Genomic DNA, 15,355 nt, shown 5'->3' with positions numbered 1-15,355 from the left:
GGCGGCGCTGGAAGTCGCCACGGCCGCGGCGCTGGCTGCGCCTGATTCAAGGGCTGCCCTTGTCGTGATTGGCCTCCGCCTCGTCGGGGCTGCCCTTTCACACACCCAAACAGCGCCAAACCCAAGCCGCATGCAATTGTAGCATAGCCGTCTGGTGTGGCCGTTGGCTGGCAGGCTGCTGCCCTGCGCCGCGTGACTTGTGCCCCATGTGGGCTGCCGGATTTTGTGTTGTCTGGGGCGGCGTACACCCCACCGCGCCCTGATGCCATTCGACGCTGCCGTGACACACCGGCGTTGGCGTTGAGACCACACGCCGCCAACCGGCTCCAGCCCTGCTGGTTGCCCCGTGCCGCATCGCCGTCAAGCAGCGGCGCGGCGCGCGTTATCCAGCTGGCTACACGCACATTTGCCATCAGACAGACTTGAAACGCGGCGCCTTGTGGCGCCAAGCACTTGGTGGTGTCCCAATTCAGCCACCTGCGCGCAAACCTCGTCGCGCTTTGCCTGGCTTGCGGCGGTGGAATCAAGGCCGTCGCCTTTGACTGCAATATTCGCATCTATCCGATGCACAGAGCGTGGGCAGAGGGGCCTTCGTGCACATTGTGTTTGGGCTGCCTGTGGATTTATGGCAGTTGTGGTTTTGGAGGCTGGCGTTCGCAGCTGAGCCTGCCATGGTCATTCAAGCAGCCTGCTGCGGCCAGCCGCTCTGTCTCCCATCCCTGCATCACGTTTCAACGGGCTGTCGATCCATCCGACCCAGCGACGCTGCATGTGCAACACGAGAGAGCATGAGGGCGGGCGGCTGCGGGTGCCACATCTGTGGACCAAGGGCGCCGCTGTGTACTAACAAGCGTCTGCTGGGGGACGACGACGACCAGCTGCTGTTGCACACAACATCCCGCGCCACGTGTAATGCTTGCTGACTACCGTACTGCAGGTTTTATGCTGCAGTGTGCACCATCGCTGCAATACTAAGTGTTTTGTGTCGTGGCTGGGCTGAGCGTGTTATCTTGTTGGCCGCAGACACGAAACAAACGACACAGATAGTGGGCATGCTCTGAACTGTTCAGCGTCAGGTCCAGCATTTATAAATTGCATTGCTTACACGACCTCAAAAGCCCCTCAAAAGCTTTCTCCCTTGAATCAATCGAAGCGCTGAGGGTGGGGGGTTTTATTGTGCTCCAGCGGGGAACCTGCGCCGCTGGCGCGTCAGGGCATCGGAAGGACAGGGGCCCAGACAGCCAGGTGGGCGAATCAACATCAGCCAACAAGCACCGGGTGGTGCCTAAAATGCGATGAATACTGCTCATCGAGTCGGCGGCGTGGGAGGCGTTTGCAGCCTCCCCTTCAAAAAACAATCAGGCCTGCCCGACTGCCTGCCTGCTCAACCCAGATAACGCCTTAAAGACTGCGAGGTTGGTGGCTGCGGCACTGGCCAGCTGAGGCCTTGCATAAGTCCCGGGATAATGAGGGGGAAAGGGAACGAAGAGCAGAGGCGGGAAAGCCACATCCGCTCCATGCGCCTTGTCACTGTGCTGTGATGAATCAAACAGCCTTGCACCCAACACATCCACGTCTCCGCACGGGCGCTAGTGCTGCCGCGTACATTGATAGCCAAATGGATGGGACACCTTGGCCAAGTTTGAGCCAAACCTGCTCCTGTGAGTGCATTGATGTATCATGACACCAATAAATTACCATGAAGTTTCATGAATCACCAGGACCTGCGCCTCAGGGACGGCTTGTCCTGCGCTGCCGCGACAGCCTTGGGCCCCTTCGCTGCCGCCTTGGCGGCCGGCTTGACCGCCGCAGCCGCCACCATGGGCCCGAGCACCTCGCCCGCCTCAGCCTCCGCCGCAGCCCCGCTGGCTGCCGGCGCCGGCGCCATCGCGGCGGCGACGGCGGCCGCGATGGCGATCGCCTCGGGGTCGGCCTCGGGCTGGCGGCTGGTCTCGGCTGGCTCCTGGTTCCCGTACAGGTGGGCCAGCGTCAGCGACGCCTTGAGCTGCGCGACCGTAACATTGGACCCCTTCTCCGCCTTGAACGTGAGCCGCGCCGCGCCGCAGGGCGGGAGGTTGACCATGTTGTCATCAAAGCGGCCCTTGAGGTCGGTCTCCGCCACAACCAGCAGCGCCGCGGCGTCTGCGGCGGCGAGATCAAAGCTGACCGCGTCGGGCGCGTCCTGGGCGAAGCCCGAGGTTGTGATCTTGGGCTCGGCGAGCGCCAGGTCCTTGAAGTTCACGAAGAACAGGTCCGAGGTACTGGTCTGGGTGGGCTTGAACTTGGTGGGCTCGGTGGTGGCCGTGACGCGGAGGAAGCAGGTGCTTTCGGTGCAGCCGGGGACGCTGCGCAGGACCTCGGCCACCGTCGCGTTGAGCACGATGGCGGCGTTGAGCGCGGGGACGCCGACGGTGATGCGGCGCGCCCAGGCGGGCGGGGAGTCGGGCGCCGCGGCCGCGAGCGAGGGAGCCTCCTCCGTAGTGGCGGGGCCGGACGCCGGGAGGGGGTCGGCGAAGGGTGCGTGAGGTGGGCCGCGGCCCTTGAGGCGGCGGCCCGCGGAGCCCTTGACCTTCACTGCGGCCGTGGTCGGCGGCGCCGCGGCCGCGCCGCCCGTTGTGACGGCGGGCGCGGCGCAGGCCTCGCCGTCGGGGCTGGCCAGGCGGAAGATTGAGATGTCCAAGGTTGCTGTGGTGGGCAGCATGTCATCGGATACCACGAAAACGTGGGCGCGGCCGTTGTCCAGGACTGTCTGCACCACAAAGTCGGCAAACTGGTGCTTGACGCGGTACTGCATGGGCTTGTAGCGGCCCTAACGAGGTTGCATGAGGGTGGAGAGTGCGAAGCGACACGAAGGGGATCGTGTAAGTGTGTGGGCATCCAATCTCATCCAGCAAGAGAGCTAGACGACATCCATTGGGCGAGATTGCACCACAACAGCCTTCAGGAAAGCTCAATCCCTCCTGACACAGAGGCACATGCATGGCCCCGACTGCACACATCCGTGAAGGCAGGACAGCCCCTCACACACTGAGATCAAACGCGCGCGCCGCACCTCGTAATCGATGCCGCTCCAGCTCGCGCCCGCCCAGACATCGTTCAGCTGCCAGTACAGGATGCCCATCGTCAGCCCCTTGGGCTCGGAACGCAGCCGCCGCCAGTAGCTGAACGCGGTGTCGATGCACATCGCCTGCTGCACGTGGTTCATGTAGAGGTACTGCTTCCACTTCGCGAACGACTCATCCTTGGTTGCCCCCTGCCAGCTGGCGGGCAGCCGGAAGTGCTTCATGTACTGGTCGGTCATCTCGAGTGTCTTGTTGTAGTGGCGCTGGCGGAACTCCATGCCAGGCGACCCGACAGCCCAGTCCTCGTCAGCGGTGGCGGCCTTGAAGGTGGGCCAGGTGGGGAAGGACGGCCAGCCGTGCTCGCTGACGAACTTGGCCATGGGGTAGTTCTTAAAGTTCTGGCAGTCCGCGTTATAGTCGTAATGGTGGACTGCATATTCAATAAAGGGGTTGGGGCGGTGGCGATGATGGGGGGATGTGAGGCGACAGCGGTGTATGAGGCCTGCATGCAACCGCTGCGAGCTCACCAAGTGATGTGTCAGCTGTAGGCAACCGCGACGCTGTCTTCCAGCTTGACGCACACACGTTGCACACAGCAATCTAGAAACAGCTACAATAGCACCACCACTGCCAAGAGATGACAGCAGCAACAGCATCACTGGCTGGTGGTGGCAGCCTCACCATCGCCGTAGCGTGGGTCCCAAGCGCCGCCCCAGCGCTTGATGTAGGGCTTGCGGCTGATGACGCCGTTGGAGGGAGAGCTGTCGACAAACGGCGTCTCCGGCACCAGCTGTGCACAGCAATCACAGGGCAAGGCACAAGGTGGGCCCAGGGTTCAGCAAGCACAGGGTGCAGGTGGGGGGGGGGGTGATCTGGGCCAGATCCCAACCATCCACATTATTCACACCTAAAGGCTTCATGCACAGTCTCCCGTCCGCCCAGCTGTCACCACGCACAGGTGCACAGGCTCATCACATGCAAACCTCAATCTCACACATGCGCAACGAAATGAGGGGATACCTCACGTACGAGAAACACCAAACAGTCTCAGCCACAACGAATGCACATTCACGGGCAGCTCGACCCCCACCTCCTGCATGAGGCCGCCGATGGCGGCCACAAACAGCTCCGTATAGTCGTGGACGAACAGGGCCGGGTTGTTCTGGGTCTCACGGTACCACTCCAGGCTGGTCTCGATCTCATTGTTGCCGCCCCATATCACGACACTCGGGTGGCCCCCGATGCGGCGGATCTGCTGCTCCACCTGGAGTGCAGGTTTGGTGGTGGTGGGGGAGGGGGGGATGAAACAGGGTTCACCAGGAGTGCCACGTGCTGTGTGCTGTCACTTCGTGTATGTTGCTGGGTTTGACCAGCAGCCCATACCCTTGCAACGCCACGGGCTGGGGAAGGCGCGACAGTGAGGTGCTGTGCAGGAACAAACCCATCGGATCACTCCAGCCCTGCGCGGCCGCGCACCTCAGCCTTGACCTCTGCCATAAACTTGTCATCACGAGGGTAGGACGCGCACGCAAACATTGTCTCCTGCCACACCTAAAAACAAGATAAGGTTTGACGATCGTGCCGCGGGAGCGAGAGGCAGGCACCGTTAAGCCAATCCTGGGATGCATGTACGCGTGCCATAAGCATACTCCACCTGGCCTGGAAGGTTTCCCTGCGACATGCACCACTCCTCCACCGTTCTTGTCGTGCTGCTGGGACGTCACATACCCCACGCCACACCCAGGGGGCCTCACCAGGAGGCCCTTCTCGTCGGCCAGGTCATAGAACTGCTCAGGCATGTACCAGCCGCCGCCCCACACGCGCAGCATGTTCATGCGGCTGTCAAGCGCCAGGTCAACGGTCGACGCGATCAGCTCCGGCGTGGCGTTGGCGGGGATGGTATGGAAGGGGATGATATTCGAGCCCTTGGCGTAGATCGGCACGCCGTTGACCTAGGTTTTGGGAGTTTCAAGGGTTTAGGATTGTTGGGTTCATACAGGAGCTCAGGGCGGCTCCAGCGTGGGCTTTTGCCAACAAAGCCTTGGCTGCATGATGCAAAGAGTCAGCCGCGGGGTGGTGGGCAACCAGGCACCCCCGCTCCGCCTCGCCACCGCCGCGGCGGCGCTCGCTGCTCGACGCTTGGGCGGGTCGGCGCCCGCTGATCAGCAGCCCAGCGCGCACCTTGAAGTACATTGATTCGCCCTCAATGCGGTCTGCCAGGTTGGGGCCGCCCCAGCCTGTCCACACACCCAGCTTCTGGTTCCACCTGCAGTGGGCACGATTCGAGGTGTGAGCACGGAGGGGCGCTGCTCAACCATCTCAATGCGTGGATGCGAGCGGAGACATCTGGGTAGGAGACGCCAGCGCGACCTCTTGCACAAGCCGTCCGACTGCGGTCAACCGCTGCGGCCGGCGCCATACGCCGCCGACTGTTGGTGGCTCTACCGAGGCCCGTCGAAAGATCTGGCCATCACTGCACCCACCAGGGGTTGTCGCCGCCGGGCATGCTGCTGTTGGGGTAGGCGCCGGGGAAGTCGTACCCGCTGACGGGGTACACCTCGTTGGGGGCCGCCAGGGCCTCGCTGACAAACGTCCACTTCTTGCCGTCCACCCAGCCGTACTGCCCGCAGTTCGACATGCCCGCGCACGCGCGGCCGCCGCCGCCGGGCTTGACGCTGTTGGCCCAGCCGCCGCCGGCGCCGCTCAGAAGCTCCGAGGCCGCCTCGCTGAGGGGCTTCTCAACCAGCTCGACGGTCCTGAAGCCGACGCGCCGCTCGAGGACAGACGGCGCCGGGCTGGCGGCCGCAGCAGCACTGCTGCCATCGACCTTTGCGTCGCCGGCGGCGGCGTCCAGGGTGGCATTGGGCGTGAACTTCACGACGAGCCTGTACAGCGGCTGCTCGCCGTAACCGACAGGCCACCAGAGCTTCACGCTGCTGGCAGGGACGGCGATCTCCAAGATGGGCCCGGTGACGAGCCCGCGTGCGGCGTCTGAGGGGGCGATCTTCAGCTGGGCAGCCGCCTTGAGGCCGGTGAGGGCGGGAAGCTCAGCAGACAGCACCCCGTGGTCGCCCGCGTCGGGCGCGAGCAGCTGCGCCTCGACGCGCAGCAGGAAGTCGCCGTTGGGCTGGCGGGCCTGGCGGACGTGGGCGGAGCGGAGGACGGCGGAGTCGTAGCCCAGGAGGGAGACGCCGCCAAAGATGCCAGACGCGGCCAGGCCGGGGCCCCAGTCCCTGCGGGCGGGGAGGTTGGAAAGGCGGTTTGGAGCTGGGGGTTGGCAGGGAGTGAAGGGCAAGGTGGCTTTGCGGGCGTATCCAGGAGTGATGTTGACTGTGTGGCGCAAAAGCTGCTGTTTGTTCAAAGGTCAAGCATTGGAGCAGCCGCTTTGCATGAGGATTCCCTGCTTGTCCCAGCGTCATGTCTGGGTGCCACAGCCTTGTCAACGTCTGCTGCTCTGGTTGTTGTGTGAGGCCTCACCATCCAAAATCGTAGGCAGGCTTGCGCGCAAAGTTGTAGGCATCGGTGTTGCCCAGTTGCTGCGGTACACGGGTTTAGCGTGATAGCAGCACTGAGGCAGCGGACAGGAGTGTTGTGCAAGGGCCAACCAAATCCTGGTACGCCCGGCATGTTCAGCTCCTGTCTGTGCCTCCCTACCAGACCTGCCGCATCCTTCAGAGCATTGACCTTGCTATCTGGTGCTGGCTGCAACCAACTCCGTAGTGCTGGTTGACAGCCTAGTGCTCACCGTGACCGTGGGAATCCAGTAAGGGTGGTTTTTCTTGCGCTCAATGGCGATGGGGATAGCTGGGTGCAGCGTGATGCGCAGTGTGTTGGCGCCACTCTGCAGCCACTGCTTGGCTGGCAGGGTGTAGCGCCTGGATGTCCGTGAGTGTGCGCGCGTGTGTGTGTGTGTATGTGTGTGTGTGTGTGTGTGTGTGTGTGTGTGTGTGCGCGTGCGTGCGTGCACGCGCGCGCGTGCGTGCGTGCGTGGGTGCGTGTGCGCGTGCGTGCATGCGAGGCGCTGCTGCCAGCTGCAGAGTCCAACCAGGGTCATCAAGTATCTGCTTTGCACCACCACCCTTCCGCATGCGCTGCCGTTAAAACCTCCACACGCTTTGTAAGGACCCTGCTGCATGCATCAACAAGGGCGCATCTTCAGCTGCAAATAGGAACGGATGCACACCTGTGGAAGTTCTCCAGCTTGGCAAGCAGCTCCCCGTTGAGGTACACGCTGGCAAAGGTGTCAACGCCGTCGAGCACCAGGTCGACACTGGAGCGGGCCAGCAGCTCCTCTGTTGGCGTGAACACCGCTGCAAAGGTCCATGTGTCAAGGGCAACCCAGCGCGTCTCAATCTCACCAAACCTTTTAGGTGGGCGGGTGCGCAGTGAGCGGCAAACCATCAGGAGCGCGGAGATGGCATTAAAATTCACATTTTGCTGTGGCTGATCATGCTCCCTGCGGGGAGCAAGAAACTGCGCAACATGCGAGGGGCGTGGCGCCCGGGATCTCACCTGTAGAGGGGGTCCTGTATTATCCCCTCCTTTTGCAGCAGATTCACAGGATACGCCGGCTGCGGGAGAGACAGTGTAGGCGTGAGGTGCATAGATGGCAGCGCGCATGGCGGACTTGCAGTGTGGCTGCAGCGGCGGTCAGCACCAGCTGCAGCCGGTCAGCAGCAGCAGCAGCAGCGGCGCCAACAATAGCTAGTGCAGCACTGGCGACTGCTGAGGGATTTAAGATGTGATCTTAACCGTCTTGAAAAGTCCCTTATCGTTCGGGCCTCACCAGGCTGCTGCGGAGGCTGATGGACCCGTTGCCGTTCGAGATGCCCCAGGACAGCCCGTCAAGCAGCATCGCGGTGCTGGAGGACTGCCCTTGCGAAGCCATGGCACCGCATAAGGCCCCGAGGAGCAGCAGGGCCACGGCCCGCTGCATGATGGGCACCCCGACCGATCAAGCCCTGGTACCTGGCAGAAATCGAGTTCTGCTGGGTGCTTCGGTGTAATATTATGACTTATAATGTATATTCATGCAACTTGAATACTGCGGAGCTGAGATACGGCAAAGACGAAGAGGCAGCTTTGTGCTTTTGAGAGTGATGAAGCAGGAAAGGTGACCTGCCCGATCAGGACCCTCGGCGCCGGCCCTACAAGACACCAATGAACCCGATCAAAAGCTTAAAAAGAGTGATCCATGAAATTATCGCCATGTTACGCGCCCGGGCATGACGCCCTAGCACCAACATCCGCCATCAGCATGGCCTGCACGAGTACTGCCTGGATTTGCTGTATGTGTTCGTGCGGCAATAGTGGCTGAGGCACAAGAGCTAGGTCAGGCTGTTATCGAAACTCATGAATCCCTATGGTGTTGGACCCATGCTGCAGCGCCGGGCCCCAGCGTTGCGAAGTCAAGTCTGCCGATCAAATCAGCACCCCTCCACGGCTTGCGCCCCCCAGATTCGTGCCTGCAGCCACCACCATCGTCACAAAGAACAGACAGCCCACAGGCCCCATCCCCTAGGATTTAGGCTCCTGGTTGAGATGAGGAAGACGAGGCGCAACTGCGGAGCATGCGGCATGGTCCCACCTGCAAATCATTAAAGCAGCTGCCCAACGCATTGCTTTCACTGAGATACCAACCAGTGGCTGTTGTCAAATGCCGCCGCCGTCTCGATTCCAAAGAAAAGCAGGCAGGGGGCACTCCGATCGCTGTCATGGGTCTGGCAGACCTGTCTGACGAGAGGTTGAGAAACGTCACCTTGTATAACTAGTTCAGCACCTGCGACAGTCAACCCCTCTTGCGCAGCAGTTTGACAGTACGATTTAAGGGGGGTTCGAGCCTGCAGGGCACCAGGTTTGAAGTGCATCCGAATGTGTGCTTGGTATGCAGACTTGTGCAGCACGGCAGCACCCGTCACATGGAATACTGTAGGCACTGAATGTGGTGCGGTGGCATCCCATTGGCGCAGCCAAAGACGAGCAGCAGCGCACAAGCAGCGGGCCACCACCCAGCACAAGCGCCTCTCCTAGGCCGGGGTTTGGAGCAAATAGGCGCCCCTCGACCTCTTCCGTAATCGGGCAGTGCTGCGAAATCACTGACAGGAATAGTTGAAACTTTTAGAATGGCCGCTTGAAGCTTTGAGGGACCCAGCCCAGCCTGGGCCAGCCTGGAGGTGAGCCTGGAGCAGGAGGTGCAGTTCTGCTGCCTTTTTCTCGCCGACCCTGCAGTGCCACCACTGTGGTGAGGCCTGCCCAAGACCATATGACAGCCAGCACTGTCATATGGTCTTATTGCCACATACAGCTCCAAACTCGAAGAAGCGGCTCAGCAACGAGATGAACTTAGCACCACGTTCCCTCTACAATACATCGCTATCATTGATCACATAGCCAGCAGTGGCGACAAGTTTTCTGGTGGTTGTATCTATCACCGGTAGCCTACAGATGGTCAACGTGTAACTCAAGTGTCGAACCAGATCGCGCACACGACACATCGTGTGCAACGAGTAAAACCCAAGTTCGAGCATCTCTGGTGTAATGGGCTCGCCCGCCCTCAACCTTGGTCAACATGCGGTCACGTTCCGACTCAAAGGACTGCCTACCCGCCCTGCCAACGCCGCAGACATCTCGCATACAGCATGCCGCAAAGTAGGTTCAATCCGCGGCCCTGGCGCACACAGCACTGCTAAGGCTCTGCGCATGCGCATGCTGCTTGTTTCACTGCAACCTGCTGCACTGCTGCATTAGCGTCTGGAATGGCGGAAGAGCGTACAATCCATATCCATATGCTGTGCACGCTCAGGCCATCCCTGAAGGAGCCTACCCGCCCTTGGACGCCTGGAGACGCGGGCCGCCGTTTGCTTCAATCGGAGCACTACTCCACCCGACCACAGTCGTCGAGTGGGCCAGGCGGCTCCGCTGGATTTTTCGTGGCTGCAACAGGCCAAACCCCATCGCAAGTGCCCAGATTGTGCAACCCTCTGCTGCCAAGACCATCCACCAGCAGCAGTAGCAGCAGTAGCAGCAGCAGCAGTAGTAGGAGCGGCGGCATCAGTTGCGGATTCGCCATCCTTGGAAGTGGCAGTAGGGCAGATGTGTGGGTTGCAAGCGAGCATGAAAATGATGAGCAGACATCATACACTCGAGCCCGATCAGCGGTGCTCACAGCGGCATCAAGCAGCAGCTTTGATGGCACGCGCCCCCTGCCGCCGCTCAGCAACGCGATAGGCAGCACTGCGCCTCACCGGCTGAGCGGCTGCGGGCGGCAATGTGCGTCGGCTGGCGCCCTATCGCGGCAACTTGCGTTACCGCAGGCCCACACCCCTGCATGCTGCCCGCGGCCAGCGAAGTTTGTTGGCGCACAGTCAGAAGGAGGCTGTCTTACGGGTGTAGTGAGTTCAGCGAGCATTTGCAGCTGGGCGAGCAGCAGCGCGGATGATGGTGGCCTCAACGACCAGCGGCTGGCGCTCTACGCCTCCAAGCCGACCACTCTCCGGGGACAGCAGCAGCAGCAGCAGCAGCAGCAGCAGCAGCAGCAGCAGCAGCAGCAGCAGCAGCAGCAGCAGCAACAACAGCAGCAGCATGAGGTGGACGAAGGTTGCCAGCGAGAGCTGGCAGAACGCAACGCACAGCAATGGCAACAGAGCCTGGCGCGTGCAGTCGTGGAGCTGCAAAATGCGTCCCTGGCGCCCACACCACAATCAGTGGCAACGCTGCTGCTGCAGGTGTCATATGTGCAATCGATGGTTGACACAGCGGAGGCGCAAGGCGATTTGAACAAGTGAGGGCAGGCCGTCTCTTGGCAGTGCGCCTCAGTGGCAGCACTGTGGTATCCCACACAGCCTACGCTTCATGCCTGATCATGCATGCTGTATGCCCTCAACCCCCAGCGCACAGCCATGTATGAGACATCGGAGGCTCATGTGGCTTGTGAGAGCCATTCTCGCGTGGTATGCCTGCAGGTGGCTGGAGTGCGGGCTCTCAGGTCCGCAGGGGGAGCCCGCTGGCCTGAGGGATGCTGTCGTGGCGGCGATGGTGCGATTGGCGGATTGCCCCAAGCCAGAGGTCTTGCTGAAGGTGCGCCCGCCGCTCCGCCGCGGATTTGTTCTTGTGAGTCAGGTTCGTGTGTTGCCAGTCGATCAGTTGGGCTGGCCACTCAAGATGCCATCGGCCTTGGGTAGAGCCGGCTTTGATGGATTGAGTCTTTGCTCTAGCAGCGACAGCCATGTCCGCCCTGCCTCCCTGTTGCAATGTCGGCAGGTCGGCTCTGTGCTGCTCCGGCTGCTGCCCGTGGGCTCATATCAGATGCAGCAGGCGGCACGCATGCTGTACCGCCTTTCCAAGGACGGCGCCAACGATACACGCTTCCGGCTTGGCGGGATGCTGCGTCCTGTCATCGGCGCAATCGGCGCCCACACCGCAGCACTTGCTGCAGCAAGTGGCGGCGCGCCGATCGGTGCAGCATGCAGTGCGGCGGCGCCAGCAGGGCCTGGTTTGGCGGCAGCGGCACTGGCCGAGGGTCATGCTGTGGCGGCGGCGGGCTGCGGCCGTGCAAACCAGCAGGCGGATGGGTGCTGTGGCGTGTTGCTGTATCTGTCGGCAGTGGTCAAGAATATCAGCTGTAGCACGGCCAACCAACGCGCGCTGGCGCGGGCTGGCGGTGTGGCGTGCCTGGGGCGGCTGCTGGCTTGCATGTGCGCAGAGAGGGGCGGGCAGCAACGATGGCAACAGCAGCAGCAGCAGCAGCAGCAGCAGCAGCAGCAGCAGCAGCAGCAGCAGCAGGAGCAGCAACAGCAGCAGCAGCAGGAGCAGCAGCAGCAGCAGCAGCAGCAGCAGCAAGGCAATGACCAGCCAGTGCAGGTTGCTGTCCAGGCGGCAGCAGCGCTGCGGAATCTGGCAGTCGAGCTCCAGCACGCGGCACATTTTGCCCGACCCGACCTGCAGCCCGCTTCAAACACAATCGGAGGTGGCAGCCACCCAGGCAAACGCGGCGTTGAGCCGTGCGGCGCTGGCAGCTGCCAGAGCTGTTTGTCGGCGCTGATGCAGGCGCTGGAGTCGTACCCAACAGAGGAGGAGCTCGTGCTCAACATTTCAAGGTGCCTGAGCAAGCTGTCTAGCGATACTCGCTGCTTGAACGCACTTGAAGCCGCACCCAATGCACTCCTAGTGCTGCTGCGGATGGCAGAGCTTCACCACAGCCGAGCGCCGGTGCTGCTGCGCATCGCGTTTGTGCTGGGCAATGCCACCTCACACAGCGCGCAAGCACGCACAGTGCTTGGAGACGACCTGCACGCGCGTGACACCCCAGTGCGGCTGCTGGTGCTGCAGTTCGATGCCGTGGCGGCCGCAGCTGCCGCAACTGGGTGCTTGGTCGATGCCGGTGGACATCTGCAGTCGATGGGGGGAACAAATGCGTCCACGACGTCAGCAGAAGCTGAGGAGGCGTGCGTGAAGCTGCTGCGCTTGCTTGCAAACTTGGCAATGCACGACCCTGCTGGCCGCGCACTGGCGGCGAGCGTCGACTTGGCGGGAGTGCTGGTGCAGCTGCTAGGTAGCTGCAGCTTTGAAAGATCTGGAGAGCTGGTGTTGAACGCTGTGGCAGCGCTCAGCAACCTGGCGTTCTACTGGAAGCCATTGCCAGCTCCTCCCTCCAACAAGGTGGGTGCAGCATGGTTGTTTTGTGTGCGTGTGTGTGTGTGATTGCGTGTGTGCGTTTGTGCGTTTATGCATGTGTGTGTGCGTGTGCGTGTGCGTGTGTGTGTGTGTGTGCGCGCGCGCGCGCGTGTGTGTGTGTGTGTGTGTGTGTGTGTGTGTGTGTGTGTGTGTGTGTGTCCTTGTGTGACAGACGGAAGAGCAAAAGTGATAGGCAGAGAAGCAGAATTCAGCCTGTTCATGCCGGCTCACGTGCTGCCCGTGCGCGTGCAGCCGCATGCCAGCCGTGGCATACGTGGTGCCCTTGTCCGGGGACACTGCTGAAATCCTAAACTTCGCCCCGGTGCCCGCTCGTCACGCCATTCCCTGGATGCGCACTCATGCGTGGTTGACAACCTCGTGCGAAAGGTGCTCGCCCTTGACCCCCAACTGCTGCTGGCCAGCCTCGAGCCGCTGCTCACCAGCGGCAACGACGAAGCCGCCGCCGAGGCCGCGCGCGCGCTGTCAAACCTCCTTCGCGGATCACCGGCGCTTCGGGCCGCGATGGCTGGGTCACGGCCGGGGCAAGTGGTGGCGCAGGCGCTCGCGGCGCTCTTGGACCACCCGTGCTGGGTGGTGGCTGGCGGCGCGGCCGGCGCCCTTGTCAACTTGGCTGCTGACGAGGCGGGGGCAGTCGTGCTGCAGCAGGTGCGTACGTGTGTATGCGTGTGTCTGGTGTGCAGTGGATCTGCACGCCTGACTGAGCAATGTTCACGCGTTTGCATCTCTGTACATATCATGGATTGTTGTTCATGCGTTTGCATCTCTGTACATATCATGGATTGTTGTCCACTCCAAACAGCGGCTCTGCTGGTATTATATGTATTGAATTGTGGACAGCCTGAAGAGTTCTCGTCACTCTTGGCAACATTACGGCTACCACCGCAGGCTGGGGGCTGCACTGCATTGGCTGAGCTCGCTGAGCGCTGCGCCGCCGAGGAACAAGCGAGTGACGGCGACGAGGAGGCCTGCGCAACAGCGCGCCGCGTGGGCGAGACTGCTCGGCGGGCGCTGCACAATGCCCGGGCGCTGGCGCCGGCAGGGCGGGGGCCCAATAGCGGGTCATAGTAGTGGCGGCTGCTCCCTTGCCTTGCGCCTGCCGTGTTTACTGGAACCTTTGTACAGACAAATTGGGTTGTGCACTGCAGGAGCTTCCTACATGGCCTGCATGACTGGTACGCTGCCCGTTCACCGTGCGCCGGCACTGCAAGTCCTTGCTCCCCACAATTGGTGATCAATAGCCGAACCAGCGGCGCGGCTGCTGCAAATGTCGATTACACAAAGCTATCAAGCTGTCCCGCCCGCGAATCCACCCACACCTCTCGAAATCTAGCATTTCAGCCCCGAGCCTGTGGGGCGTCTAGTCGCCGTGTGCCGCTCTGCGGACGAACGCTCGCCGTGCCCCCCCGCCCCGCGGCAGTCGGGATGGAGGCCCGCACACAGATGCGGCTGCCCCCTTGCGCCCCAAGCCGCAACGCTCTGAGGTTGCCGATAACGAGGGCCTTGGCAAGGGCTCAGCAATACGCCCTGGAGCGGGATCCCTCGCCTTTGAGTGTCACCAAAGGGGTTTGGGCCTGGCTGCGGTGTTGACAGCCGAGCGGGGTGCTGCCGGTGAGGCGGCCAGGTGTTTGTGTGGGAAGGGCCTCAGTCGAGGCCAGCGCATGCCGGCGCGGCGGGATTGGCCCGCCTTGCAGCACTGCAAACGATCGGGGCCACGCTCCCAACATCTGGGAATGGGAGGCCGCGGCGCTCGCTGTGGTTTGCAGCGGGCACCAGCAGCCACCCCTGGCGCTGGGCCGCGGCCGCCGCGCCTGCCGCCGGCGCGCGGGGCGGCGCGGGGCTGAGCGACGGCCGCGGCGCAGTTCGCCAGACAACATGCAAAAGGTTTCCTGAGCAGAATGATGATGCAGGGTCGGAGCGCGTGCAAAGGCATATGAGGCTTGAAGCAATTCAAACAGTGCGCTTAGTTAAGCATCACATGTGTCACGCGTGTCTCAGCGGGTGATGCCCCCCAGGCTTGGGGGCGCCTGTCAAACCCACAAGATGGCTTCCGACCCCTGGCAAGAACAACAAGGCGCGCCCAAACGCACGCGGCGCGCGGAGGCAGAAAGCTGGCGCGCGCCCGACTGCCCGCACGGGGTCCGTCGGGCGGCGTCGCGATAAGAACTGGCGGCGAGCGCTGCGCCCGCGCCGGCGGCGGCAGCCGGCGGGCGTTGGGTCGCCGCATCCATCTGGGCTCTCGGCCGGTAGGGTTGTTTGAGCAGTGCGGCGGCCAGCGGCGCGGGCGTTATATCAGGATGCGCTACGGTTGCGGCATGTTTGGTTATGCGCCTGCGTCGGTTGCATCGGTTGCTTGGCAAGGTGTGTAGCGCGCAAACTTCCCCTCTTTAGGACCCCGGCACAGGGTTCAATCGCTGGCCTAGAGGCCGCCGTAGCCGCCATAACCGTAACCGCCGTATTGCGGCCCCGCGGCGTCGCCATAGGCGGCCAGGCGCGCAGCGGGCTCCACCGCGGCCAGGCGGCGGGCGGGGCGCGTGGCGGCCGGCGCGGCACCGTAGCCGTAGCCGCCATACCCGCCGTCGGGGGCAGACCCGTAGCCGCCG

The 15,355-nt window shown here is 62.5% G+C and overlaps 1 protein-coding gene across 1 annotated transcript; it reads right to left on the bottom strand.

Annotated features, from left to right (window-relative positions):
* Positions 1-1,714: 1,714 nt before the first annotated feature.
* Positions 1,715-7,917, bottom strand: MNEG_6880 (beta-mannosidase; the record flags this gene model as incomplete). Its single annotated transcript, XM_014044645.1, has 13 exons — positions 1,715-2,809; positions 3,053-3,492; positions 3,744-3,852; positions 4,153-4,326; positions 4,539-4,613; positions 4,817-5,014; positions 5,244-5,328; positions 5,546-6,295; positions 6,540-6,598; positions 6,808-6,937; positions 7,246-7,425; positions 7,575-7,633; positions 7,849-7,917. The coding sequence occupies 13 exons, from the start codon at positions 7,915-7,917 to the stop codon at positions 1,715-1,717; spliced, it is 3,423 nt and encodes a 1,140-aa protein (XP_013900099.1).
* Positions 7,918-15,355: the final 7,438 nt, after the last annotated feature.

Source organism: Monoraphidium neglectum (genome assembly GCF_000611645.1).
Source record: "Monoraphidium neglectum strain SAG 48.87 unplaced genomic scaffold scaffold01165, whole genome shotgun sequence".
Classification (NCBI taxonomy): Eukaryota; Viridiplantae; Chlorophyta; class Chlorophyceae; order Sphaeropleales; family Selenastraceae; genus Monoraphidium; species Monoraphidium neglectum.
The sequence above is the reverse complement of the archived record's forward strand: the minus strand, read 5'-3'. Positions and strand labels throughout refer to the sequence as shown.